Raw genomic sequence first — 26,070 nt, 5'->3', positions numbered from 1 at the left:
CAGTTTATTAAAAATAACCCCTCGTAATCTTTAATCAAATTAACTTCACCCTCTTGCAGCGACATCTCTTCTCTGATGATGTGTTTGCTGGTGTGACCTGTCACTCACATGACATCACTGCAATAGCAAACCACAACCATCCAATGAACCATCCAATTTTTTTTGTTCGAGAAGCCGCTTCACTCATAAATGTCACGCAACTTCTATTTCATGCCGACATTAATAGTATATGTAATATATATGCAATACACAAATTTACAAAATGTTCGTCTAAAAATAAATCAGAATATAATCTAGTATAATATAGAAATTAATTTCACATTTCAATTAATATTAAAATAATTTATGTTTATTTCAGTCTTTATTCAGTTAGTTTATTTTTCTTTAAAAAAATAATAAATTTATATTTTTATAATAGTTTTTTTTTTAAATAATTTTTATAGTGGATATATTTCATAATCTAGGTTTAGGACATTTATGAGACTTTAAATGTAATCTATACATAAAAGTATCAAAATAAATGATGATGTGTAAATAGTTTTTGAGGTAGTTTTAATGTGACTTTCATATATATATATAAAGTAAAAAAGCTGAAATCTGTTTTTAATTTAAAAAAAACCTTTTAAGTGATGTATTATATAGTTGGCTCACAGTCCAATCTGGTGTTTTCTCTTAAAGGTACAGTAAGCGATTTCTGAGAAACACTGTTGATATTTGAAATCAACCTAAACAAACACACTCCTCCCATTTTTGCTCCGCCCCCAAAATGCACAAACACACAATGCAAAATAATGTTACTCAAAAAATTAAGCAAAGATTACGAACAAACGACAAGGAAGAACAAAAAAACATTGTACACAAGAATATATACATTACAAGCAAGAGTTTGTTGTTTACTCGCTAGCAGCACACCAGCTCCAGACAAACGATGATACTCAAAACTGTCCTGTTACTATAGTTAACATTACAATAACAGCAAAGTTATGTGAAACATAGCAAAACCAATGTTTCTCAATATTACTAAGCGGCCTTCCCGTATAGTTTATTCCAGCGCTGGAAAGTTTTTCTAATTTTAACGCGGATCCTAAAGCTCTTGCCTGATCATAACCCTTCTTTTTCCAGTGATTTCTCTGTTGCAATGTCTCTCAGACATCTTGCTTTCTACAGTCTTTCTTCAAATCTCCTTCTCGCTCACTCTCCCTCCTCCCCCAATATGAGTGTATACACCCCTTACTGATTGGCTACAAGTGTGTTGTGGTTCTCGTACCAATACACTTTTAACAGCGTTTCTCAGAAATCACAATATTCTCAGAAAATACTGCACCTTTAATAATCACATGTTTCTCAACCATTACAGACATTTGAGAAAACAAAGGTGATTTACTGCATTCATGGCGGCCATAGCAACTGTCCCCAACTACACCCCATCGGTATGGGTACGGTTATGCCATGCCATTCCTCGCCTGGACTTGACCCTGCAGACCCGAGACAGCGTGTTCACTCCAGACAGCTGGGAGTACCAGCAGGTAACCCTCTCTCTCTCAAGCACACTCAATTCTCCTCTGCCCTTTCCTTATTTCTCACTCTCAGAAACAATTTTCACATCTGACAGCTGGCAGTAGGCTTGAAGAGACACATATAGTTTTGTCTCGCTCTTTATTTTCTCTCCTTTGTTTGCACCTTGTCATTTTGTCTAAGTTATATCACATATATGCAATATTTAAGGGATAATTGACAATGGGCCATTGAATTATTAGAATAATAATGCACACCTGAGGTGGTAATGTATTATTTTTCAATAATTCAACGGCCCGGAGTCAATTATTCCGCTTACACTACGGTAACTGCACATCAAAACATTGTTCAAATGATGTATTTCAAGACATTTGTCAGGTTTTTGTCCTTAAAATGCTCTTGTGTGTGGGACTAATTTCTTACGCGTTGCTAATTCCAAAACGTCATTTTAGAGCTAGTGACGGAGGCTTGAGCCAGTTAATAACATATATATATATATATACTGTATAGAGAGAGAGAGAGAGAGAGAGAGAGAGAGAGAGAGAGAGAGCGAGAGAGAGAGAGAGAGAGAGAGAGAGAGATAAAGCGTTTGTGAATTACCTGGGTCTGGTGCGTCTCTCAACAGTGTTCGGCAGCAGCGTCTCTACTAATAGGGAAACTGTAAGTTTATCTACCTCGCTAGTGAGAAATTAATGTAGCTTTTAAGCTGTTAAACTATCTTACTGATAAAATCATCAGAGCAGCGCTGACAACACGTTTCTGTGCGGGTGTGTGTCCATACTCTATGTGTGTGCGTTTGAGTGGGAGAGAGAGCTGGAGAAAGAGAGTAGCCTATGTGCTTTCCATACATAATAAAATGTAATTTTGTGGCAAAAAAACATGGACATAATTTGTCATTTTTATCCTATTGTTTACTATATTTATTTGCTTGGTCAGTGTCATTGTGGGTTTTGGTTCTTTTGCTGTTGTAGGGTGTAAGGACTTTTAAAATAGCCTAAATGAAATCATTTGGCGAGATGATATGGAACTGTAATGCGGTCAAGACCTTCCTGGAACTACTTTAGCCGTGCTTTTCCTTGAAAATAATTGCAGAAATGTCTTAGTTCTTGCTGTCAGAAATATTTACACATTGACTCGCATGACATACTCTCTCTCCAGCACTCTTACACTCTAACACACTCTCAGAGAGATTAAACTGGAGTGTCATAGTCAAAACCATTAAAAGAATTTTTCTGTCTGCAGTTTAAAGATGAATTGACTCAAAATTGTATCTCAGATTATCTAATGTCACTCGCTAAAGAACCATAGACTTGCAGTATTAGAGACTAAAAGCATGATGGACTGATGTAAATTGAAAACTCCATTATGACAGAGATCCGTTTCCTTAAGTGTATGTTTCCACATCACTTACATTTTTATAAAAGATATGACTATATATATCCGACACATTAGAAAAGGAACCACGAAGCAGTGACTGTGACTTAAATGAGGATGTGTACATTCCATTTTGGTTGAGAAAATATTAAATATGCATATGTAAAATACTAATAAATATGTAGTTTTTTTTAATGTACCATTAGTTTCGGTTCTCAAATTTGAATCCAAGTCTGTGATTCAGCCATTTCAGACAGACATTAGTCTATGGAAGTACTTTCTCAATAACATGCATACTTTATATGTAGGTTACCATTATCTTTACACCAGTTGGTGGTGACAAGTAACTTTATGATTGAGTCACTGATTAATTTATTCAACAGATTCATTCAACCACACTGATTAATTCCAGAACAAAAAATGTGACAGTCTATATGAATGATTCATTGAATCATTCACTTAACCGAATTATTCAGCATTCAGGAATGAAACACAACTAGTGTGTGTTGTGCTGTGGCTTCGTTTGGAATTTACTTTGTTGACAGAGCAAAAAGCATAGAAAGTAAATGGCAATATTGTGCCTACAAGTTACTAATTATTAATATCTGTTTATTGAACTCTTGTATAAAAGCCGCCTCCTTGTTGCTTAAGTAACTTCTCAAAAACATTCTAAACTATCGCTGTTAGTTCTAACATGACATGTGAACTTAAAGGCAGTGGCACACTATGTAAGATTTTTGGATCAAAATATCCAAAAACCACTAGAACAATGTTATATATTTTGTTGATTTGTGTACTTATTTACTTACATTAAATCCAGAGAAATAAGCAGTTTTAACCAGGACACGGATCGTGTCCGTGGGTCACCTATCAATGACATCATACAATGTTACCCTCGTTTTATTTTGTAGAAACCATAGAAACACCAAAGACGCTTTAATATATTATGTGTTTTATTAGACAGGTGAGCAACTGTTTGGGTACATTCATCGACAGAAAACTAATCATTGTTATACAGCAGCTCAACTCAGTTAGTCTTTTTGTTTAAATCTCATTTTCTTGATTTACCGCAAGTACCATATTTACCATGCCTAATATCGATCTAGCTCACTGCAGTGTGCAACAAGTGTCTCATTTAGTTGCCGCCGAGCAAACACACAGAGTAGCATTATAAAAACTATCATCACACTCAAATGTTTATAATATGATAAAACATCGCTGCGTTACCCCACATACGCATGACCGGAAGAAGCGGAAGCGGTCTACGGCGTAATAAAAGCTGCACTGCTCTCGAGCTGTGTGTCGTGCTTGTCTCTCTTTAGCAATCGCTCCAGCGGCCTCGTTCCACACCAACGGCTTTCGTAGCATTAATAAATCTTTAATACATTACCGGTCATCCATGAAAACGATTTCTGCCTGAGTCCCGTTGTATTCTCCACAAGCCGTAGAGGTGAAGACAACAACTCCCATGATTCCGCGAAATCAAGGCGTCATCAAGCTACGCCTTTTTTTTTAATAAACGACCTCTAGTGGCGAAAAATTACATAGTGTGCCTTTAACTAGCAATTATAAGTTTTAGACAAATCTGAGACACATTTTAATAACCTATATATATATATATATATATCTGCATTAAGAGATTAAATAAAAACAAAAATGATGCATGCTGTTTGATGCTTTTGCTTTAGTGTGTAATCTTTTCTGTTAAAATTATACTTTCTCCTCTCCTAATCTAAGTATTCAGATTTGCAAAGACAGTTATAAGTATGTCACACTGAAATTGTAGGTCGACTGCCCACAAAAAGTGCAAACACTTGTTGATTATAAGTAAAATATTAGTAATTTACAAATCGATTACATCATATGCAGTGCTATGGTAGCGGGCGATCAATGCAGACGCCCATTTGTTTGTTGCAATTCTATGATTGGTGGATATCTTCACCAGGAATTCCACTATGAAACAATAAGATAAAATAATACGAACCAATGACTCTAACAGTAGAATATATCATTGATAAACAGCCTCAGAGTTCATGGTTGATCTGTCTTTTCAGGCTAGTGGTGACATTATCGATGCAGAAACTAAACAGCTACAGTGAGATTGCTCTTAGGAAAAGAAATAGCTTCACCACAAATGGATAAAGGTGGAAGCGACAAAGCCAGATTATGCTTGATGCCTGAATGGATTTACAGGATAAGATGCAGATGATAAGAGACAGATGTGCTTGAAAATAACGGACAGTGAGAGAGCAAGAGAGATGGTTGAGAGGAGAAATGAAAGAGCAAAATACTTTTGGGTAATAGTGGGAATTGCGAAGAGAGGAGAAATCAACGGAGAGAGAGCAGGAGATAAAAAAAAACAAGAGAGAGAATCAGAGGGAAAAGCAGTGAATGTATTTAAGTAGGTCACAGATTATTAATAGAGATCCAGTGGCGTGGATAAAAAGAAAGAAAGGGGGAGAACAGTAAGGGATGAGTGAGCGGAAGCATGGAGAGAAACCATGGGGAAAGGAGAAGGGGATCATGGGGAGAACGTGAGGAAGATGGATTGGGACCAGACTGCAGGTGTATAGTATATGTAACCTGAATGGACAATGTGTGTATGAATCTGACTGACTTTAATTATACCTCCCCTTTCTCTCTCTTTGAGTGGAGCATCCATGCTGTATTAGCCAATAAGATTAAAGAGAAATCCTCCATTTTATGTCACACTGGTTTCAATATAGTACATGCATGTGCTTTAAAGGTATGCAGCTATGCAGTATGTAGGCCTATATTCTGCTTTTTTTACACTGAAAACAATTTGATGTTTTCACCAAAGTAAGATTTACTTTTAATCTAAACAATTCGTACTCAGAAATTGCTAGTAAATTTCACAAATAATTTCGAAGAAAAAAGTCAAACAATACATTGAGTTAAACATGACATTTTGAAGTGGAAAGACTGAAATAGTATTTTCTTGTAAAACGTAAAACATATTTTTTTACGGTGTAACTATATTTAAAATCTTTAAGTAATTAATTTTTTGACAAGTCTTAAATGAGTTTAATGATGATCAGATTCAAGACTTGATTCACAATCTACTGCTCTTTGTTTCTTATACATAGTTCCCACATGACGTCACAACATACGGGCATTTGCCGACCCAGCGCCATTTCTGTGGGCAGAGCATTAGACGAAGAAGCTGAAACGAGTTAATTTCGTGATAAAAAGTGAAAATGGTCATCTCCTGCTGGGTCAATGGATGTTCAAATCGTGCCGGAGGTTCAGTTAAATTTGGATTTTACAGTATACCCGTCATTAGACTTCATGAATGTGACAAGACTTAGCTTTTGTCAGAACAACGATGGAGGTTATGGCTGGCGAGGATAAACAGGAAAGAAACTCCCTCAAAACACGCAAGAATTTGTTGTGTTTTATTGCGAGTGTACACAAATATAAGTTAACACTTTGCAGTTTGAATGATGTCCTGTATGTACAAAATGACGAGGTATTAAAAACATACAAAAACAACATTGTTTCCACTGTTCGATCGCGCCCGCGACTCTCTCTCTCACTCACACACACAGACACAGACTGACGCACACACACACACATTCCAGCCTTGCAATCTCAGATTATGTCCCTAAAGAACCCGCGTATAAAGTAGTTCCGCATTAACTGTTACATTAATTTGCACGCGAGTTTTATTTATTTTCATACCGTGTATATTCATATTCATGCACATATTTCCAGGCTCGGAATTGCTTACATGTGTTAAAACTCCTAGCCAATACCAGATAATGGTACACATGGATAATACAGTATCTGAGCCAAAGCTGCAAAATCAGTGCTCAGTTTAGCGCATACGGATCAACACCATTTCTGACTGAAATTTTCGCATTGTACCTCTCTCTGTCTTGTGTTAATAGAGTGTCTTTATAATCTCTGTCACTTTGTCTCTTCATGATTTTCGTAACATTATAAATAGGAAGAAATCTTCGAAATTTGCTTGTAAACACAGCAGCTTATGCCCTCAAAGATGGCGTCTCCGGGGAGGTCACGTGACATTAATTGGCCTGTGGGAACTATGTATACAAAAGACATCATCTAAAAAAAACTGATGTCATGCGCTAAACCAGCTAGTACTTAAGTATTTTCTTCCTACTCTTTTTTCCATCTTCTCTTTTCACAGACTCTCCTGGTCCTCTCCAGCTTCTCCGCCATTGCTCTCGTCCTCTCGTTGCTTGTCGTTCTCTCCTTCCTCATCCACTATTGCTGCTGCCGTCGTGGTGAGGGGGGCAGGGATGCAGAGGAAGAGGAGGAAGACGATGATGCCAGCGGTGTCCATGGATACAGTGGCAAAAAAGGGCGGGGCATTTGCTGTGTCACATGGGTATCAGTTGCAGCTGTCACATTGTGTTGGTAATACCTGTTAATGACAGTCATTTTAATATGCCAGTGATTACTATCTTTTGAGGATATTTTTTTAAGTCAAAAGTCAAAATTCAAAATTTGAAGTTCTATTTTATATTTTGCCCTTGTGGCACCATAATCATGCAATACAAAAAATTATATCTATATTGTTTGCGTAAAAGAGCGGTTACACTAGACTTTAGACACACATGCAAATATGGAGAATGGAAACACAAGCACATACAAAGTTAAATTTTTCTCGCGTGCCAGAATACCAGAGAAAAGTTTGGTGAACTCTGAAAATCCGAACGATGGTCCATCAAAATGCCTCTTGGCTCAATAAAAAAAAAAAAAATTAATTAACATTTTTTAAAACGCATTGGACTGCAATATTTGTTCCATACCCGAAATTTTTATTTATTAAGTCTATAAAGTCCGCTTATATATATATATATATATATATATATATGCTCCTCCAGCATTTCTGTGTGTATTGTGTTATATTTTTGATGTGCAACAACAGGACTTTGATGACATCATCTGTGTCTTGTTTATGACTACTTCAGCGATCAAGCAATTTGCATAATTTAAAGATTAGATGACATTTAGCACCTGACACCATCTATTCAGTCCCTGTGGGAAAGAACTGATGAGTGAAAAAGAGAAATGTTCCCCACTGTATTTAACTCGCGCCATGTTGTGCTTTCACACATCAGAGTGCAGAAACAGTAAACTGTTCAGGGCTTGTATTATTAGCAGCTGCCTTTATTTGTATAAGCGAAATAGTATTCCCTCCCCCATTTCTAGACTTGCATTAGATAAAGATATCATGATTTCTTCTGAGCTCATTCATATGCACAATTGCAAAGGATGGTTGGTTTCCTTCAATTATACAGAAACATCCCATTTAACATATTTATGAATATGAAACCCAATGGTTTTTCAAGCCTCATTGATCTGAACCATCAGCATGATTTATTAATGCTGTTTATGTCACACATAAATTGCTTGTGTAAATTATCATTGTTTCTATAAGAGTTGGTTTGGTTTGCTCTGTGCGTGATTTCGTGATGCAGACGTTCTGATGTGGCACGTGTTCCGCCCCCATGACATCACCCCCTTCCCATCCATGTTGACCTCTTTTTCTGAGGGATTCAAAAGCGACATGCTGATTTACAGCGAGGACTGCATATAGGCATACAAACACCTTTACTGCTCGCATCGCAATATTAATTATAGTTTAAAACACATAAACACACTCTTTTGCTTTCTTTGGCTTAATCTGGGTCAAACAGCGAGAGATTGGGCTGTGCTATTTTTGGCAGGTTGGAAAGGATTGGACAAGCATCTGGTCTAAGCATTAATCTGAATATTTGAATGTAAAATAGATATGTAAATGAGTGGATTTTCAGTGTTGATGGTTTAGATTCCAGTACTCTTTTTATTTTTAGTTTGTTTGCATGAAAACCATTTAATATGTACACTATCATTCAAATGTTTTTTTTTTTTAAGAATTGGCAAGGATGTATTAATTTTATCTTGTGTATTTAATTAAATCTATAAGATTTCATACTCAAATAACTTTTTAACTTTCTTGAAATGTATCAAAAATATATTTAAAAAAGCATTTTAGAATGATTTCTGAAGGATCATGTAACACTGAAGACTGGAGTAAAAGCTGCTGAAAATTCAGCTTTGCATCACAGGAATAAATTACATTTTAAAATATATTTAAATAGAAAACAGTTATTTAAATTGTAATAATATTTTACAAAATTTCCTGTATTATTGATCAAATAAATGCAGCCTTAGTGAGCATTAGACTTCTTTCAAAAACATTTAAAAATCGTACCAACCCCATATTTTTGCAGGGTAGTGTATACGTGTAACTAGATTAAAAATGTCTCATTTGGTTTTCTCTTTCTCACTTTCAATTCTCTTTTTATGCGGTCTTTCCTCCCTCTCACTTTCTCCTTCTTTGTCTCCTCTCCTTGTTTCCTTGTTCATATTTCTGCTTTTTGTAGTGTTGCCATAGGCATTGGTTTCTACGGCAACAGTGAGGCGAACGATGGGATGTATCAGTTGACCTCATCCTTGCTCACTGCCAATTACACGCTGGCTTCCATCGATCTTCTGGTGAGAACAGAAATGCACACACACACGCTCATACATACACAAAAGCTTATTCCATCCATCTCCTTTTGAAGCGCCAGGGGACCAAAAGAAATACAGGATGTTCAGCAAACACACTCCATGAATTTATTACACTGTGGTTGCCGAACAGGGGAATTCAGATGAGTCTTATCTGTTTTGAATATGTGTGTGTGTGTGTGTGTGTGTGTGTGTGTGTGAGAGAGGGAGAGAGTGATTGAATGCATTTGTGTGAGATAAAATCCTCTCCGGGTATTGATTTGGCTGGTTGCTCAAATGGTCAATCGATGAATGTGTGTCAATCTGATTAATGACCTACTTTACTTCTACTGTACTTTTATAAGACCCTCTCCATTCATTCCCACTTTTTCCACTCCATTCCATTGTCCTCTAAATCCCACACATCTTTTCCTCTACTCTTTTCTTGGTAACACTTTACAATAAGGTTCCATTTGTTTACTACATAAACAAAAAGAAAAAGAAAAACACTTGTAAAGCATTTAGTAATCTTAGTTAATGTTAATTTCAACGTTTACTATACATCATTAAAATCAAATGTTGTGATAATATGGGCCTAAGCTTACATGAAATAACAATGAACAGTTTATAACATTAAAGGCCCAATGAAATCAAATTTGATTTTAAATTTGAACTTTTTAATGGAATATTACAGTATTTATTATAAATTCATGTGCCGTCGTAATCTTTAATCAAAAAAACTTCCCCTCCCTCTTGCAGCGACATCTCTTCTCTTCTCTGATGACGTCACTCACATGACATCACAGCAACAGAAAACCACAACAGTCCCAACGATCCAATCAAATCCTGACGAACAAAATCAAGTCCCGCCCTATATTTTTTCTTGTTCGAAAATCCGGTTTACTTGTACATGCGTCACAATAGACTATCACAACTTTTGTTTCATGCCGACTTCAACAAAGGTTAATAAATACTGTAACTGTATTGCTCATTGTTAAAGTGATAGTTCACCCAATAATGAAAATTCTGTCATTAATTGCTCACCTCCATGTTGTGTTCCAAACCCGTAAGACTTTTGTTCATCTTCGGAACACAAATGAAGATATTTTTATTAAAATCTGACCGATTTCTGTCCCTCCATTAACAGCCTACGCATCTACCACTTTGATGCTTCAAAAAGTTCATAAAGAGATTGTAAAACTAATCATTATGAATTGAATTGAATTGGTTTAGTCCACATTTTCTGAAGAGACACAATCGCTTTATATGGTGAACAGATTGAATTTAGGATTTTATTCACATTTAAATATTCATGAACTCACACATCAGTTGTGATAAACGGAAGCTCAAGCATGTTCGCTTGACGTGCGAGAATACAGTGAGGTTCATTTTCGTGTTACTCAGCACGTTTGAGCTTCCTCAAGAACCAATGAGGTTCATTCCCGTGTTACTCAGCACGTTTGAGCTTCCTCAAGAACCAATGAGGTTCATTCTCGTGTTACGCAGCACGTTTGAGCTTCCTCAAGAACCAATGAGGTTCATTCTCGTGTTACGCAGCACGTTTGAGCTTCCTCAAGAACCAATGAGGTTCATTCCCGTGTTACTCAGCACGTTTGAGCTTCCTCAAGAACCAATGAGGTTCATTCTCGTGTTACGCAGCACGTTTGAGCTTCCTCAAGAACCAATGAGGTTCATTCTCGTGTTACACAGCACGTTTGAGCTTCCTCAAGAACCAATGAGGTTCATTCCTCTGTTACTCAGCACTTTTGAGCTTCCTCAAGAACCAATGAGGTTCATTCTCGTGTTACGCAGCACGTTTGAGCTTCCTCAAGAACCAATGAGGTTCATTCCCGTGTTACTCAGCACTTTTGAGCTTCCTCAAGAACCAATGAGGTTCATTCTCGTGTTACGCAGCACGTTTGAGCTTCCTCAAGAACCAATGAGGTTCATTCCCGTGTTACTCAGCACTTTTGAGCTTCCTCAAGAACCAATGAGGTTCATTCTCGTGTTACTCAGCACTTTTGAGCTTCCTCAAGAACCAATGAGGTTCATTCTAGTGTTACTCAGCATGTTTGAGCTTCCTCAAGAACCAATGAGGTTCATTCTCGTGTTACGCAGCACGTTTGAGCTTCCTCAAGAACCAATGAGGTTCATTCCCGTGTTACTCAGCACGTTTGAGCTTCCTCAAGAAGCAATGAGGTTCATTCTCGTGTTACTCAGCACGTTTGATCTTCCTCAAGAACCAATGAGGTTCATTCTAGTGTTACTCAGCATGTTTGAGCTTCCTCAAGAACCAATGAGGTTCATTCTCGTGTTACGCAGCACGTTTGAGCTTCCTCAAGAACCAATGAGGTTCATTCCCGTGTTACTCAGCACGTTTGAGCTTCCTCAAGAACCAATGAGGTTCATTCTCGTGTTACGCAGCACGTTTGAGCTTCCTCAAGAACCAATGAGGTTCATTCTCGTGTTACGCAGCACGTTTGAGCTTCCTCAAGAACCAATGAGGTTCATTCCCGTGTTACTCAGCACGTTTGAGCTTCCTCAAGAACCAATGAGGTTCATTCTCGTGTTACTCAGCACGTTTGAGCTTCCTCAAGAACCAATGAGGTTCATTCTAGTGTTACTCAGCATGTTTGAGCTTCCTCAAGAACCAATGAGGTTCATTCTCGTGTTACGCAGCACGTTTGAGCTTCCTCAAGAACCAATGAGGTTCATTCCCGTGTTACTCAGCACGTTTGAGCTTCCTCAAGAACCAATGAGGTTCATTCTCGTGTTACGCAGCACGTTTGAGCTTCCTCAAGAACCAATGAGGTTCATTCTCGTGTTACAGAGCACGTTTGGGCTTCCTCAAGAACCAATGAGGTTCATTCCCGTGTTACTCAGCACGTTTGAGCTTCCGCAAGAACCAATGAGGTTCATTCCTGTGTTACTCAGCACTTTTGAGCTTCCTCAAGAACCAATGAGGTTCATTCTCGTGTTACGCAGCACGTTTGAGCTTCCTCAAGAACCAATGAGGTTCATTCCCGTGTTACTCAGCACTTTTGAGCTTCCTCAAGAACCAATGAGGTTCATTCTCGTGTTACTCAGCACGTTTGAGCTTCCTCAAGAACCAATGAGGTTCATTCTAGTGTTACTCAGCATGTTTGAGCTTCCTCACGAACCAATGAGGTTCATTCTCGTGTTACGCAGCACGTTTGAGCTTCCTCAAGAACCAATGAGGTTCATTCCCGTGTTACTCAGCACGTTTGAGCTTCCTCAAGAAGCAATGAGGTTCACTCCACTTGTTACTCAGCACTTTTGAGCTTCCTCAAGAACCAATGAGGTTCATTCTCGTGTTACTCAGCACTTTTGAGCTTCCTCAAGAACCAATGAGGTTCATTCTCGTATTACTCAGCACGTTTGAGCTTCCGCAGCAACCAATGAGGTTTGTTTTCGCGCTTCAAGCAGGTTTGGTTGAACTTCTGTTTATGTTCGCTGATCAATGTTTATATGTGAAAAAAGGCCTCAATTAAATCTGTTCATCATATAAAGCAATCGACTCTTCAGAAAATTTGGAATTAACCGCTAATCCAATTCATATGGATCCTTTTTTTACGACCTCTTTATAAACTATTTGAAGTATCAAAATGGTAGTTGCGTAGCTGTCAATGGAGGGACAGTAAGCTCTCAGATTTCATCAAAAAGATCTTCATTTGTGTTCCGAAGATGAATGAAAGTCTTATGGGGTGAGTAACATGAGGGTGAGTAAATGATGACATAATTTTTGGGTGAACTAACCCTTTAATGTTAGTTAATGCATGAACTAATGTCAACTAATGGGATCTTATTGTAAAGTGTTACCCTTTTCTTTTGTATTTAAGCTAGTATGTTCATAAATCAGATCTGGGTACAAATGCATTGGGTTCATGCCATTCAAAGTGAAATATTTCATTATAATCTTCTCCTCTTGAATGTCCAGGTTTCAGACACCGTGGCCGGGCTGCAGCAGTCTGTCTCAGGACCCTTGACCTCTTTGGAGGATGTGTTTGGAGGACATAAACCGGCGCTCGTGCCCACACGCTCCTGCAGGCGTCTTTCAGAGCGGGTCGTGTCTATCCTCTCCAACCTGACTCTGGGAAGAGGTCTGATTCCCATCGGAGATGGATTTTACAGGGCGAATGGAAGCGAAAGCATAGTAGGAGCACTTACCCCAGCACCACCTTCTGTAGCCACCACTCTCAGTCCATCCGCCAACAGCATTCCTGCGCCCTTCTCCCCAGGCTGGGCAGCCAACACTCTCATGGTGAATGAAGACTATAGGTGAGGAGATGTCAAAAGCAGATTTGTCCAGATTTGTGTGTTCAGTGTTGATAGATGTTGATCTTTAGTTGATAAAAATATATCGTAAAACAATATGGTCAAAAAGGCCATATTCTATGCCTTGAAGAATTTTATTCTTAGTCAAGACTTTTGAAGCTTAAACTGTCACGGTACATAAAAGTTCTTTATTGTAAAAGAGCAAAGAAAATCTTTTTTGTCCATAATACAATCCTTTGAAACTGATTAAAATATTGAAGTGTAAGAATAATCCTCTGACCCGTGCTGTTCAAAAGTTTGGGCTCAGTAAGTGTTTTTGAAAGAAGCCTCTTATGCTCACCAAGGTTGCATTTATTTGATCAAAAATACAGTAAAAACAGTAATAATGTGAGATATTATTAATGTTTATTAATTATTAATTCTATTTTCTTGTAAAATGTAATTTATTCCTGTGAAGCTCAAAAAACAGTAATACTGTGAAATATTCTTACAATCTCAGTTTTCTATATTAATATATTATAAAATGTCAGTTATTTCTGTGAATTTTCATCATCTTTACACCAGTTTTCAGTGTCACATGATCCTTCAGAAATCATTCTAATATGATGATTTGCTGTTCAAGAAACATTTCTTATCATTATCAATGTTGAAAACAGCTAGATATTTTTGTGAAAACCACAGAGTTCAAAGTTCAAATGAACAGGATTTATTTGAAACATAAATATGTTTTTTAACAACATAAATGTATTTCCTGTCACTTTTGGTCAGTTTAATGCATCCTTGCTAAAAAAAAAAAATTAAATAACTTACTGACCCCAAACTTTGAAACAGGATGTGTGTGTGTGTATATATATATATATATATATATATATATATATATATATATATATATATATATATTGTGTGTGCATTGTAAAAAATAAATAAAAAATACATCACATCAGTATAATAATACAATTGAAAATATTTATTGAATTAATAAATGATAAGAAAAATATAGTGCCAAATTAATTTGGTTTCTAGTATTATTTATTTATTTATTTTTTCAGTTTATTTGCCATTGGCAGGTGTTGCTAAAATGTGTGTGTAGGTTTTGAGATTTCACTGTCTGAAAAGCACTGTATTGAAGATGATCTGAAAATGTCTGTTCTGTGTTTGTTGTTTAGGTGGCTGTCGTACGTGCTGCTGCTTTTACTGGATCTGGTGGTGTGTTTCTTTATTCTTCTGGGTTTAGCCAAACAGGCCCGCTGGCTACTTATTCTGTGAGTTACACTCATTTCTGAACTGCTTTAAGTGAGTGACTGGTAGATTTGATATGCACACAGCATTCCTGCATAATGTAAAAACAACATAAACATTCATAGTAATGTTTTATTATGTATATTATGTTTCTGAATTTCCTGAGATAGAAAATGCTTACAGAAAAAGGGTAGTTTTATTTTTTGCGTACTGACACCCACTCAGCCACAGAGAGGCAGATGGTAAAAATGTGTGTGTGTGTGTGTGTGTGTGCGCGTGCATTTGCAGGATGACAGTGCTGGCCTGGTTGGCTCTGTTTCTGAGTTGGGGTTCTCTCGGCCTGGAGACGGCCACAGTGGTGGTGAGTATTCAAGCAACGTCTAGCCCGAAAGAAAAACAACAGCTCTCCGCAAGCGGACATCCAGCACAGAATACCGCCATCTGTGTGTGAATGAGTGTGTGTCAGCTCGCTTTGCAGAGGCATTTGTGTCCAGCCAAAGCTCTGTGAATGTGACTTTTAAGTTTTCAAAGGTCACACCAGCCAAGATGCAGTCACTTATTGTCTGCTTATGAAAGAGGAAGAGAGGAATAGAGTGTATTTGTGCGTGTTTTATAATGAAAATGGTTTTCCACTCTGGGAACTCAGCAGTCATGGCACAATCCCAAAAAGGGAGGAAAATAGGGCAGAGATTAAAGCTTCAATGCGTGTGAATCTGAGTGTCTGTGTTTCTTTGTAAAAAAAAAAGAAAAAGAAAAAAGAAGGGAAACATAGATGCTGTGTTGAGGATGAGCATAAGAGATCTTAAAAGCAATAGGAAAAGAAAAAGAAGAGAGTGAGAGAGTAAGTGTGCTGAGAGGAATACAGCAGTAATGGTCAGCTGGACTTCAAAAATATATGAAAATATAAATGTAAAATTACAAATGTAAATACTCTGTTCAAAACGGTAAGTAAGGGAGGTTTGGGGAAGAAATTAATAATTTTATTCAGCAAAAAGGCAATACATTGACAGTAAAGACATTTATAATGTTACAAAATATTTCTATTTCCACAAAAATATTAACTTTGATAATAAGAAATGTTTCTTGAGCCCTAAATCAGACAATTAGAATGATTTCTGAAGGATCATAGGACACTGAAGACTGGAGTAATGATGTTGGCAATTCAGCTTTGATCACATGAATAAATTACATTTTTAAATATAAGTTATAATATAAAATATAAAGAGTTATTTTAAATAGTAAAAAAAAATCACAATATTATTATTATTATATAAATGCAGCCTTGGTGAGCATAAGATACTTCTTTTAAAAACTAAAACTAAAAAGTTCACCAAGCTCAGATATTTGAAGGGTAGTGTATATATGAAGGATAAATATTATGGGTCACCAGTAAGAACCTCAACCAAAATCTTTAATGGCCATACCGATGATGTGAAAGAAAGAAAAAGAAAGAAAGAAAGAAAGAAAGAAAGAAAGAAAGAAAGAAAGAAAGGTGACAGGACGAGATGGCAGTTGCTGGCCTTCAAAACAAGAGTTTCATTGTCCAGTTCCAGCCAACAGGAACAATCGCCTAGTGCTTCCCCTTTATAATATATACACACACACATTCTCAGTTTTCCTGTCCTCTCTCCAGCGCTCACTCTCTCTCTTTCTCCTGACCCTCTTTAGTCCTCTTGTGAATCTCTTGTAATATGAGTGCTATTCACTTTGATTAATTAAAGTGTGTGTTAAAGAGACAGACAGTGCAGAGTGGACAAGAGGAAAGATCTGAAAACTGGTTGAAGGATGAGAAAAAAGATGAGGATTTAGGGGCAGTTTGCATATGTGTCAGTCAATACTGTAGATCAATAGCAGTCTGAGCAGTGGGACGAGTGAGACTAAGGGAAGTATGTCACTTGGTCACTGTGCCACACTGTTAACATCTCTCTTCTGTATTTGCTTTTGCTCAATTCCCTTTCTTGCTCTTTTTTATCCCTCTCTCTGTCTTTCTCTCTCAGGCCCTGAGTGATTTTTGCTTTGACCCAAACACATTTGTGCTTAACTCCACTCACTTCAACTCTAGGACAAGCACAGGTGCTGTAAAGCTCTTTCATACGCAATTGCTCTGTTTCAAATCTTATTGAGTTGCCTACATTGGCAGCATTGTAGGGCATCAGTTACAGTCCCAACGTGAAGGCTGTTCAAAAAGGCACAATATGTGTCATAAGAAAATTTTCAACTGAATTATGGCTTAAAAAAGGTCCAAAGGTCCAAATTCTGTAGGTTGACATGACAAATCCTTGTGACCAACTTGAACCCATTGCAAAATCCGTGTGGAGAAATGGTTCTCCTTCATGGGAAAATGACTGGATTCGTTAAACAACAGTAAATGTAAACATATTTTTAGCTGCCTACTAAAATATCTGTCAAGCGTTTATGTCTAGTTAACGTTGACATAGAAAACAGTCAAAACGCTGAAAAGTGGAATGCAAAATTGTGAAAATTCATCAAACAACGGTAAATGTAAACTCTGCATGCTAAAATATCTCTGTCAAGCGTGTTTGTCTAGTTCATGTTGACCAAGCGGCAACCATCCGGTCTCTCTCTTGAATCCAACACGGTAGTGACTTAAACTGCAATTCATCGATTAGCCTCTAGAGACAGGCTCCAAAAGAGAGTCAATCCCATATACCCCCCATGTTAAAATGCCCAACTTTGCAGCAGAAAAAAATATGTTTACAGCCTGGTACAAAAAGTGGTTTTGGTCTATATAGCTAATTTTGTCCTTCATGACAACTGTGAAGGGGGTGAATTTTTTATAACTCATCCGTTTAAATTATATTAAGACTTAAAGTTCTGCATAATTAAGGGAGTGGCCACTTGAGTGACAGGTGGATTGCCACTGATGTCACTACTAGCCGTTTATCTATGGAAGGCCAAAAGGGCCAAAACATGTGAAACTGTCGTGTAATCACGCAATTTACATGTTAACACGTCATTTACGCATTAACACGTAAATTGCGTGTTAAAGCGTAACTACATGTTAACACGACAGTTTCACACGTTTTGGCCCCTTTGGCCTTCCATATTTATCTGCTGTCTGTTAGCTGTCACATCACCTCAGCTAATCCCGCCTCTTTGCCCATTTTTGGTTATCCGGGAGTGACGTGCATTGACGCAGCCAAGATGGCGATAGCCGGCTCCACCCACTTTGGGCTTCAAAAATGCTCTTCAGAAGCCTAGGGGTAACGTCACGGATACTACGTCCATATTTTTTTTACAGTCCATAATGTTGTCATAGAAAACAATGGAAAAGCAGCACAGTGGAATGCAAAAATGCTTCCGTGTGAACGGCCACTTGGAAGGCAGCTGCATATGTAGGCAGAGAGGCAACTCACTAAGTTTTGCAACAGAGCTACCTGTCCATCTGCCCTCATCTCTGATGCACACGCAGTCTTACCCACGCCTTGTATCTTTTTTATTTTCCTCGCTCTCTCTTTTCTCTAAATAGAAATCCTGGATTATTACCTAACCTGCAGCAGGAAAATGAGCAGCCCTTTTCAACAGGTGCGCAATCTTGTTACATGGCAGTGATGTCATAGAGATTACTAAAGCAGCAAAAAATAGAAAGTTGATGATATCACGAGGCAGAATTCCCCCAAGTATAAAGAATTATAATGATGTCACAAAGCACAGATTAAGATTAAAAAGCAATGCCATTTATGTTACGATGGGGATGAACAGAATAAAGAGGATTATGACATTGTAATCAAGATTTTGTAATCAAGACCTAGACTGACAGTGTATTTAGAGGGACTGATGAATGAAGAAAAGAATTTGATAAATTAAATTATAAGGACAGTGAAATAACAATATTGATGTGAAAACGAAAGGCCAGTTTCAAACTGACTGTGTAATAGAACTGCTGCTCTAGTGAAAAGAAAATGATTTCTGAGTTACTGTATTGAATATTTCCTTTAATATAGTCCATAAATGATACAATTGGTTTTTAGCCATTGGAAATTATTTTATTGCTTCATAAATCCAATTGAGTATGTTCTCTCTCATAAAGAGGCTGAAATGCATGTGTGTGAATCATGCCTTAAGACCAGAATATGCATTAAAAATGCAGTTACAGGTTTTAGCCTGTGAAATTCTGTTAAATCAGTGAAATTCTGTTTGTTGAACGGGCATAAGATACTGACCCAGTCCCAGAGAGCGCTTTCCAGCATCCACTCTCACCTTTCCAGTCTGGAGAGAGACGCCCTCCCACGGTTCCCAAAGGCAGAGGTATGTTAACACTGCTTTCAAACTGACAGGAAAGATCAATAGCAGCCGTAAAGTTAAGTGGATCACAACACACTGCTTAGCTTCGGTGTTATTTTCCCTTGTAGAAGTCACTCAGGGAGGTACAGCAGATCCTCAACACCACTGAGGGAAACTTCCACCAGCTGGTGGCACTTCTCAACTGTCGAGGGCTGAACAAGGTAAACATGGCATCCTGTTTTCACCTCAGCCTGACTGCAAGTGAGAAACTAAAACTATACTTTTTAATATTAAAACAAACTGTCTCAATCTCCTCCCTGTTTTCATGTCGCTCTCTCAGGATTATGTTGACTCTCTGAAAGGCCTGTGTTATGATGGGATGGAGGGCTTGCTCTATCTTTCCCTGTACTCGTTTCTCTCCGCTTTGGCGTTCACAGCTATTCTTTGCTCCCTCCCTGGAGCCTGGAGGAGTTTCCACAGGTTAGGTGAACTTCATCGCTCCACCCCGTCTATCATCCCATCTACTGTTATTTTCAGAAATGGCATTTACGATTATATTATATATAAGTTAAGATGGATGAGCTACATAAAACAAGTAGTGTTGCACTTGAAGTAAATATTAGTTTATATAGCCTATATCATATGGTGATATATATATTTACATTTTTTAATTGTTATTAATTTTATTATAGACGTTATTTCTAGAAAGCGTGTAATAAATCAAGAAACAGAAAACTGCTTAAAATGCTTATTTTGCATTTTTCTTAAAATTTCATAACATATATGTCATAACATATCATAACTATTTAAGTGAAATGTTTACATAAAAAATACATTAATTTCCCAGTATCTTGTATATAATGAAGCTTATTTCTGCCACTGAGTAAAAAATAAAAAAGGTAATTGCAATTTTTCTTACTTTTTTCCTCGGAATTGTGAGAAAAAAAGTCAGAATTCACAATTAATTACTTATTTTTTTATATATATTCAGTGGCGAAAACAAGCTTCCATAGGTATATCCACCTTTTGCTTTAATTCAGGGATTCACAAACTCATTTTTTTTTTTTTTTGAAGCCAAATATTTACATGGGATGAGATTTAAGTTAATATTTCAATAATTTACACATTTGCATGTTCATGGTTCTCTTATAAGATTATTATGGTAAACAAATAAAATATTGCATCTTTTTTAGTGTGTTTTTTTTAAAATAAAAATTATTTATTTACTTTAATTTTACATTTACATGATTTAATTAATTATTTGTTTCATCAACTCACAAACCCCAGTTTGGAAAACCCTGCTTTAATGCATGTGGCCGAGCTAATTTTGATCATTACGTTTCTTTGTTTTACATTTTTCAAAAACATTATTTGTAGTTTTAATTTAATAATTAAATTCAGTTTTAATTAGATTAGATTGAATACCAGATTTTCATTGTGGTCTTAGACTTTTTGCAGCCCACTGTGTTCATGAATGCAGAAGGTGCTTGATGAGAATGAGAAAGCACATTTTTTTTATACAGGAAAAATTTGCAAACAAAAAATCTTTCAGAATAACCCAAGACTGAGGAATGCATAGTCTATGTCGATGTATACGTGTAATGTGAATATAGAGATTAATGCTCGACGGGAATCTGAAAAAAAAAATGTTATGCAAAACAAATTACATGATTCCATCATCCTCAACTACAAATGCAGCCGAACGTTAATGGAGGTCCAGTATGGTTTGACTTAAATGGGCCTGTGGTAACAGAATAAACACTGACAACTGCTCTTATCAGCAATGCACAGATGAGAGAAGTAAGATCTCAATTTAAGGGCATTAGTGCTTAAATGCACTTCACTCCTTTTATCTGGATATGGTATGGTATTAATGTCGCTATTACCATTAGTTCAGAAAGCTCAGTCACTTACTATTGATTCAGCCTGACTTGGTACACTCCCTCGAAGCGCCTGATGTTGGAAAATCAAATTGTTTAAAGTAACAGAGGTGACTGCAGTTCTTAATTGCAGTAAAATTGTGTTCAGAGCACAAACTCCATTTGCACAGACAGTAGATGGCAGATGCATAGATTACTGAAATGGCGAAGAGGAGCGGGACAGATTAAAGGATTACCTTCTAGACTGGGATTATTTTATTTCATGACAATATCAACATGTATGTAGTTAAGAGAGATTTTTCAGTAAATGTCTTTAAAGCCTTTGTTTTTTAAAAATGCATACATAACATAAAGCATATACTTATTTCATGACGTTTTTTTTCCCCACTTTTTTTTATGTTTCCATAATTCATACTGGGTGGCATAGTGATTCAGAGGAATACGAGGACTCCGACAGCGAAAGCGAGGACCCCTTCACTTCTCATCAGGCACGTAGACCGACGGCCACGGGCTCCCAGCGAGGGGCCTTGCCCCCCTTCTATAGTTACCAGGGGGCCGGCTGGACTCCCCCCTTTTCTAGCGCGCCTCCGTTACCGTGAGTAACACATGCACAGACACACAGACAGACAGACAGAATGACCCTACCCATAAACCAACACAAGGTTGTGTACATCACTCACACATAGCTCAACAGCAGAACCTCAATTTTTCTCCTTAATTATTTTACTTAAGTATCTGGAGTACTAGGAGTGCCACTCACAAATTTAATGAAGGAAACAAATGTCAATTTACTACGGTAATTAAAAATAAAAATGCTAATAAATAAATCAGTTTTCAATTTATATTTAAAATGTAGTTAAATGTAACAATAAAATTAATAACTTTTCATACTGACAATTAAATGGACATTTAAAACTATGTAATTAATTTAAGTTTGAAATGTTAGCTAAATGTAATGAAATAAAATAATACTTAAAATAGCTTGCAATTAGAAAAAACATTGGCCAATAACATTTTCTAAATGCTTTTCTTTATCCATTTTTCAAAGTTTAAAACATAATACATTTTTTGTAATTAAAAAGTATTTATCATTTGTCACTACACTACCATTGTATTATATTCAGCAAGGATGCAATAAATTGATAAACATATAAACACTTTTCTTTTGTTCTGTTCCATTCATCAAAGTCGTGAAAAAACTCCTGGCCTCCACAAACATTTCAACATTGATAATAATAAGAAATGTTTCTTGAGAACTAAATCAACATATAATAATTTCTGAATGACGATTTTAAGTGCCCTTGTCAGACAGGGGGCTCGTTCGGCACCATTGGTGTGAAAGTACGCAAAAGTGACACAAAAGTAATGCAAAAGTAACACAACACATTATTTTCCATAAAAAGTAACTAAGTAGGGAGTAATGCAATATTGTAATGCATTACTTTTAAAAGTAACTTTGCCTAACACTGATCATGTGACGCTGAAGACTGGAATAATGATGCTGAAAATTCAGCTTTGCATCACAGGAATAAATTACATTTGAAAATGTATTAAAATAAGAAACACTTCATTTAAATTATAGTAATATTTTACAATGTTACTGTTTTTTATTGTATTATTGATTAGACTTGGTAAGCATAACAGACTTACCGATCCCAAACTTTCGAATGGTGCATTTTTAAACCTGAATTAAATAAACACTTTTAAACATGTATATTTATTAGTCCATTTTGTACATTTTTACTTTTGAATTCTTAAATTGATTATTTTTAAGTGGCACTTCTAGTCTTCCATATTTGTCTAGGCATTAGAAACTCACATATTTTAGTTCCTTGCTTTAGCAGCTATGCATCTAGGTTGTGTATGAATGACCTTTGCATTATAAAATATACATATATATATAGGCATACATGCATACAAATATAGAAAGTGTTATGCAGGCAGACAAACACATAAAGCTCCAGTCACACACAGACAGGTAGACAGGTAGGTGTTAGATGGAGCGCACAGACAGACAGACAAACACAAACACATGCACACACACAGACAGACACACAGACAGGTGTATATGTCACAGTCCAGCCAAAAAAACAGACATGAGTCCAGAGGTCTGTCTGTCTGTGTGTCTGTCTATCGGTCTGTCCGTCATTGCAAGACAGACTTAGATCCACCAATCAGAGACGATCCACAATATAGGTAAAGTCCCGCCCCCTCTGATATTTCTGTCCGCTGTCAAAAATCATGCTGTCCAAAGTACATCGCTCTTTTCAAATCTATGGCAATCTGCCTTGCAGTTTCTCTCTCCCTGCTTTATTACATCCCCTGTTTCTCTCTCTTTCAATTATTCTGTTTGTAAAGATCATGTGCTATTTTCATAACATTAGATCTGACGCGAACACTTTTTCTCACTTCATTCACATTTCCATGTGCTTTAAAATGAAATAAATCCAAATTCTATATACTAAATTGATATTTATATATATTTCACATTCACGTCTCCTTTTAAATATCCTTCTCTGACCTCTTAGATTCTAAAGGTTCTTAAAAGTGAAAATGTCACATCTCTCTAACTCTCTTCCACCTTTTCTCTTCCTGTTTCCACCCTGGATCCTGGCTCTCGTCCTTCCCTGCTCTGTGTCCCGTACTGTGGCATGTCATTCTTCCGTCTCTTTGCTGTCCGCTTCCTTTCCTCTCCATTGTCCTTTACCTTGTTCCTCTCTGCACCTCTCTCTTTCTCTATGCAGGACTCCAAACGTTTCCTCCAATGGCAACCCTGGTTATGAGAACCTGCCTTTGAGTGACAGGCAGTCCCCACCCCCCTCTGTGAGTTCCCTTGTCTTTGTGACATCACTGCAATCTGTGGCATTCTCATGATTCTCATGAACAGACTGACGGACAGATCAGACCGAATGACCATTCGCTAAGCCCCGCCTCAAATCGCCATCTGTCCATATTATCATCAGACAAGCTTTTGCTCTTTTTTAATATAATCCTATAAAAGTCCTGCGTGTTTTGTGGAACATGTACACCACCATTCAAAAGTTTGGGGTTGGTAAGATATTTTAATGTTTTTTAAAGAAGTCTCTTACGCTCACCAAAGCTGCATTTATTTAATCAACGATACAGTAAAAACTGTAATAATGTGAAATATATTATATTTATTATATAAAATATATATATTCACATAATAAAGTGTAATTTATTCCTGTGATGCAAAGCTGAATTTTCAGCATTATTACTCCAGTCTTCAATGTCACATGATCCTTCAGAAATCATTCTAATATACTGATTTACTGCTTCTCATTATTATCAGTGTTGAAAACTGGAAACCAATATAATTTTTTTCAAGAGTCTTTGAAGAGAAAGTTCAAAAGATCAGCATTTATTTGAAATAGAAATATTTTGTAACATTATAAATGTCTTTAATGTCACTTTTAATCATTTAAATGCATCCTTGCTGAATAAAAGTATTAACTCTTTACCCGCCAGCATTTTTAAGAAAAAAAAGCTGCCTTTTTTGATAATTTTCACAAAAGTTTATGGCCCCCAGAATATTTTGTTGTATGAATACTGAAAATGCAATATATCAAAACAAAAAACAAAACAAAACAAAAAACCTGTTTTATTCTAGCCGGAAATTTCCGTCAATGGCGGGGAGAGAGTTAATAATCTTACTGACCCCAAACTTTTGAACAGTAAAGTGTTTCTGAACAGTATTGTTTAAACATAATTTAATAGTTTACAGAAAAACGTTTGCATTGTCGTACAAAAATAATTTCCGGTTCATTTTAGTAAACAAAAATGTGCTGTTTATAGAAGCTTGGCTGAGTTTGCAACATTGTGAAAAAAAATGTGCAAAAACAACTGTAGGATAAATAGGATATTAATTAATATTTCCTTTTCTTTCCTTTCTTTGTGCTCCTCCTACTGTGGATCTGGCTCCTCTTCCGAACACTTCCACGCGGTTCTCTGAAAGTACAGTACTCTCCCAGCATGCTGACCGGCTACGGCACCAGTCAATCACACCCCAACCCCTCCCATTCAAGAAACCTGTACTCGCACTAATTATTTTTCTGTATAGTAGAAAAAGAAAGATATATAGCAAGGTTTAGTTTTCATATGGATGGACACTTTATGAGACGAGAGACTAATTTAAAACTCTAGATGTTAAATATCTGTGTGTAACGTCAGTACCATTGAGTCTTTTGGGTGTAACAAACTTACAAAGTGAGTGACAGATAAAGCCATCCGCTTCATTTAGTCGTACGACCCTGTCACTTCCTCTCCCTCTAGTGTCATGCTGTACATATAGCCGGTGGAAACAAGATGGTATTGACGTTACAGTAGTGGTCTATTTTTAAATGTATAACCACTTTATTTTGGAGTTTTTATATTGTTATATGTAGTCACAGATGCATAGTGGCGATGGCACAATTTCTTTATGCAGTTTTCTCGTCACCTTTCTTTCTTTCTTTTTTTTACTATTTGACAGGACCCTATTTTATAAGTGGAAATTCTGTATTACCTTGTTTACCCTCTGATACTATATAATTATTTATTTATATAATATAAATATATGAATATATATTCACTGTATAAACGTTTGATTGTTAATGCATTTTGATGATCAAAAAAAAAAAAAAAAAAACCTGTAAAAAAACTGTTGAGGGCTAGTGTGTGTTTCCTCTGCTGGCTCTGAGCAATACAACTGCGTTTTGCCAATTGCAAAGCAATGGCCACAATGTAAGCAGCAATAATCATCAGGACATCTTGCAAACACCATCTGTGTCTGTCTGTGCCAGAGGTCTTCAAGACATTATATATATATATATATATATATATATATATATTGGAAATTATATTGGTCCCTTCTCTTGGCTATCAACCTGTTGTTAATCCTTAAAAAACGAGTTTCTATGGTTTAATGCTCCTTTTGAATGGCATCCTTTTTCACTACAGAGTCTAATATAAATGAAATAAAAATAGAGTAACAAAA

At 36.7% G+C, this 26,070-nt stretch overlaps 1 protein-coding gene across 4 annotated transcripts in view; it reads left to right on the top strand.

Annotated features, from left to right (window-relative positions):
• Positions 1–26,070, top strand: part of ttyh1 (tweety family member 1) — a 29,444-nt gene extending 3,374 nt beyond the window's left edge. The window contains exons 2-15 of one of the 4 annotated variants that reach the window (XM_084088441.1): positions 1,358–1,526; positions 7,064–7,293; positions 9,309–9,420; positions 13,373–13,713; positions 14,877–14,972; positions 15,238–15,310; positions 16,947–17,022; positions 18,440–18,495; positions 19,126–19,218; positions 19,323–19,415; positions 19,535–19,674; positions 21,502–21,669; positions 23,819–23,897; positions 25,056–26,070. In XM_084088441.1, coding sequence (XP_083944567.1) covers positions 1,392–1,526; positions 7,064–7,293; positions 9,309–9,420; positions 13,373–13,713; positions 14,877–14,972; positions 15,238–15,310; positions 16,947–17,022; positions 18,440–18,495; positions 19,126–19,218; positions 19,323–19,415; positions 19,535–19,674; positions 21,502–21,669; positions 23,819–23,897; positions 25,056–25,139 — 1,776 coding nt within the window. In that variant the 5' untranslated portion in view covers positions 1,358–1,391 and the 3' untranslated portion in view covers positions 25,140–26,070. The remainder of the gene's footprint in view (positions 1–1,357; positions 1,527–7,063; positions 7,294–9,308; positions 9,421–13,372; positions 13,714–14,876; positions 14,973–15,237; positions 15,311–16,946; positions 17,023–18,439; positions 18,496–19,125; positions 19,219–19,322; positions 19,416–19,534; positions 19,675–21,501; positions 21,670–23,818; positions 23,898–25,055) is intronic. The other 3 variants (XM_084088444.1, XM_084088443.1, XM_084088442.1) reach the window with 3 other exon arrangements.

Source organism: Abramis brama (assembly GCF_963993115.1).
Source record: "Abramis brama genome assembly, chromosome: 17".
NCBI lineage: Eukaryota > Metazoa > Chordata > Actinopteri > Cypriniformes > Leuciscidae > Abramis > Abramis brama.
Note: the sequence above shows the minus strand (reverse complement) of the source record. Positions and strands in the feature narration are given on the sequence as shown.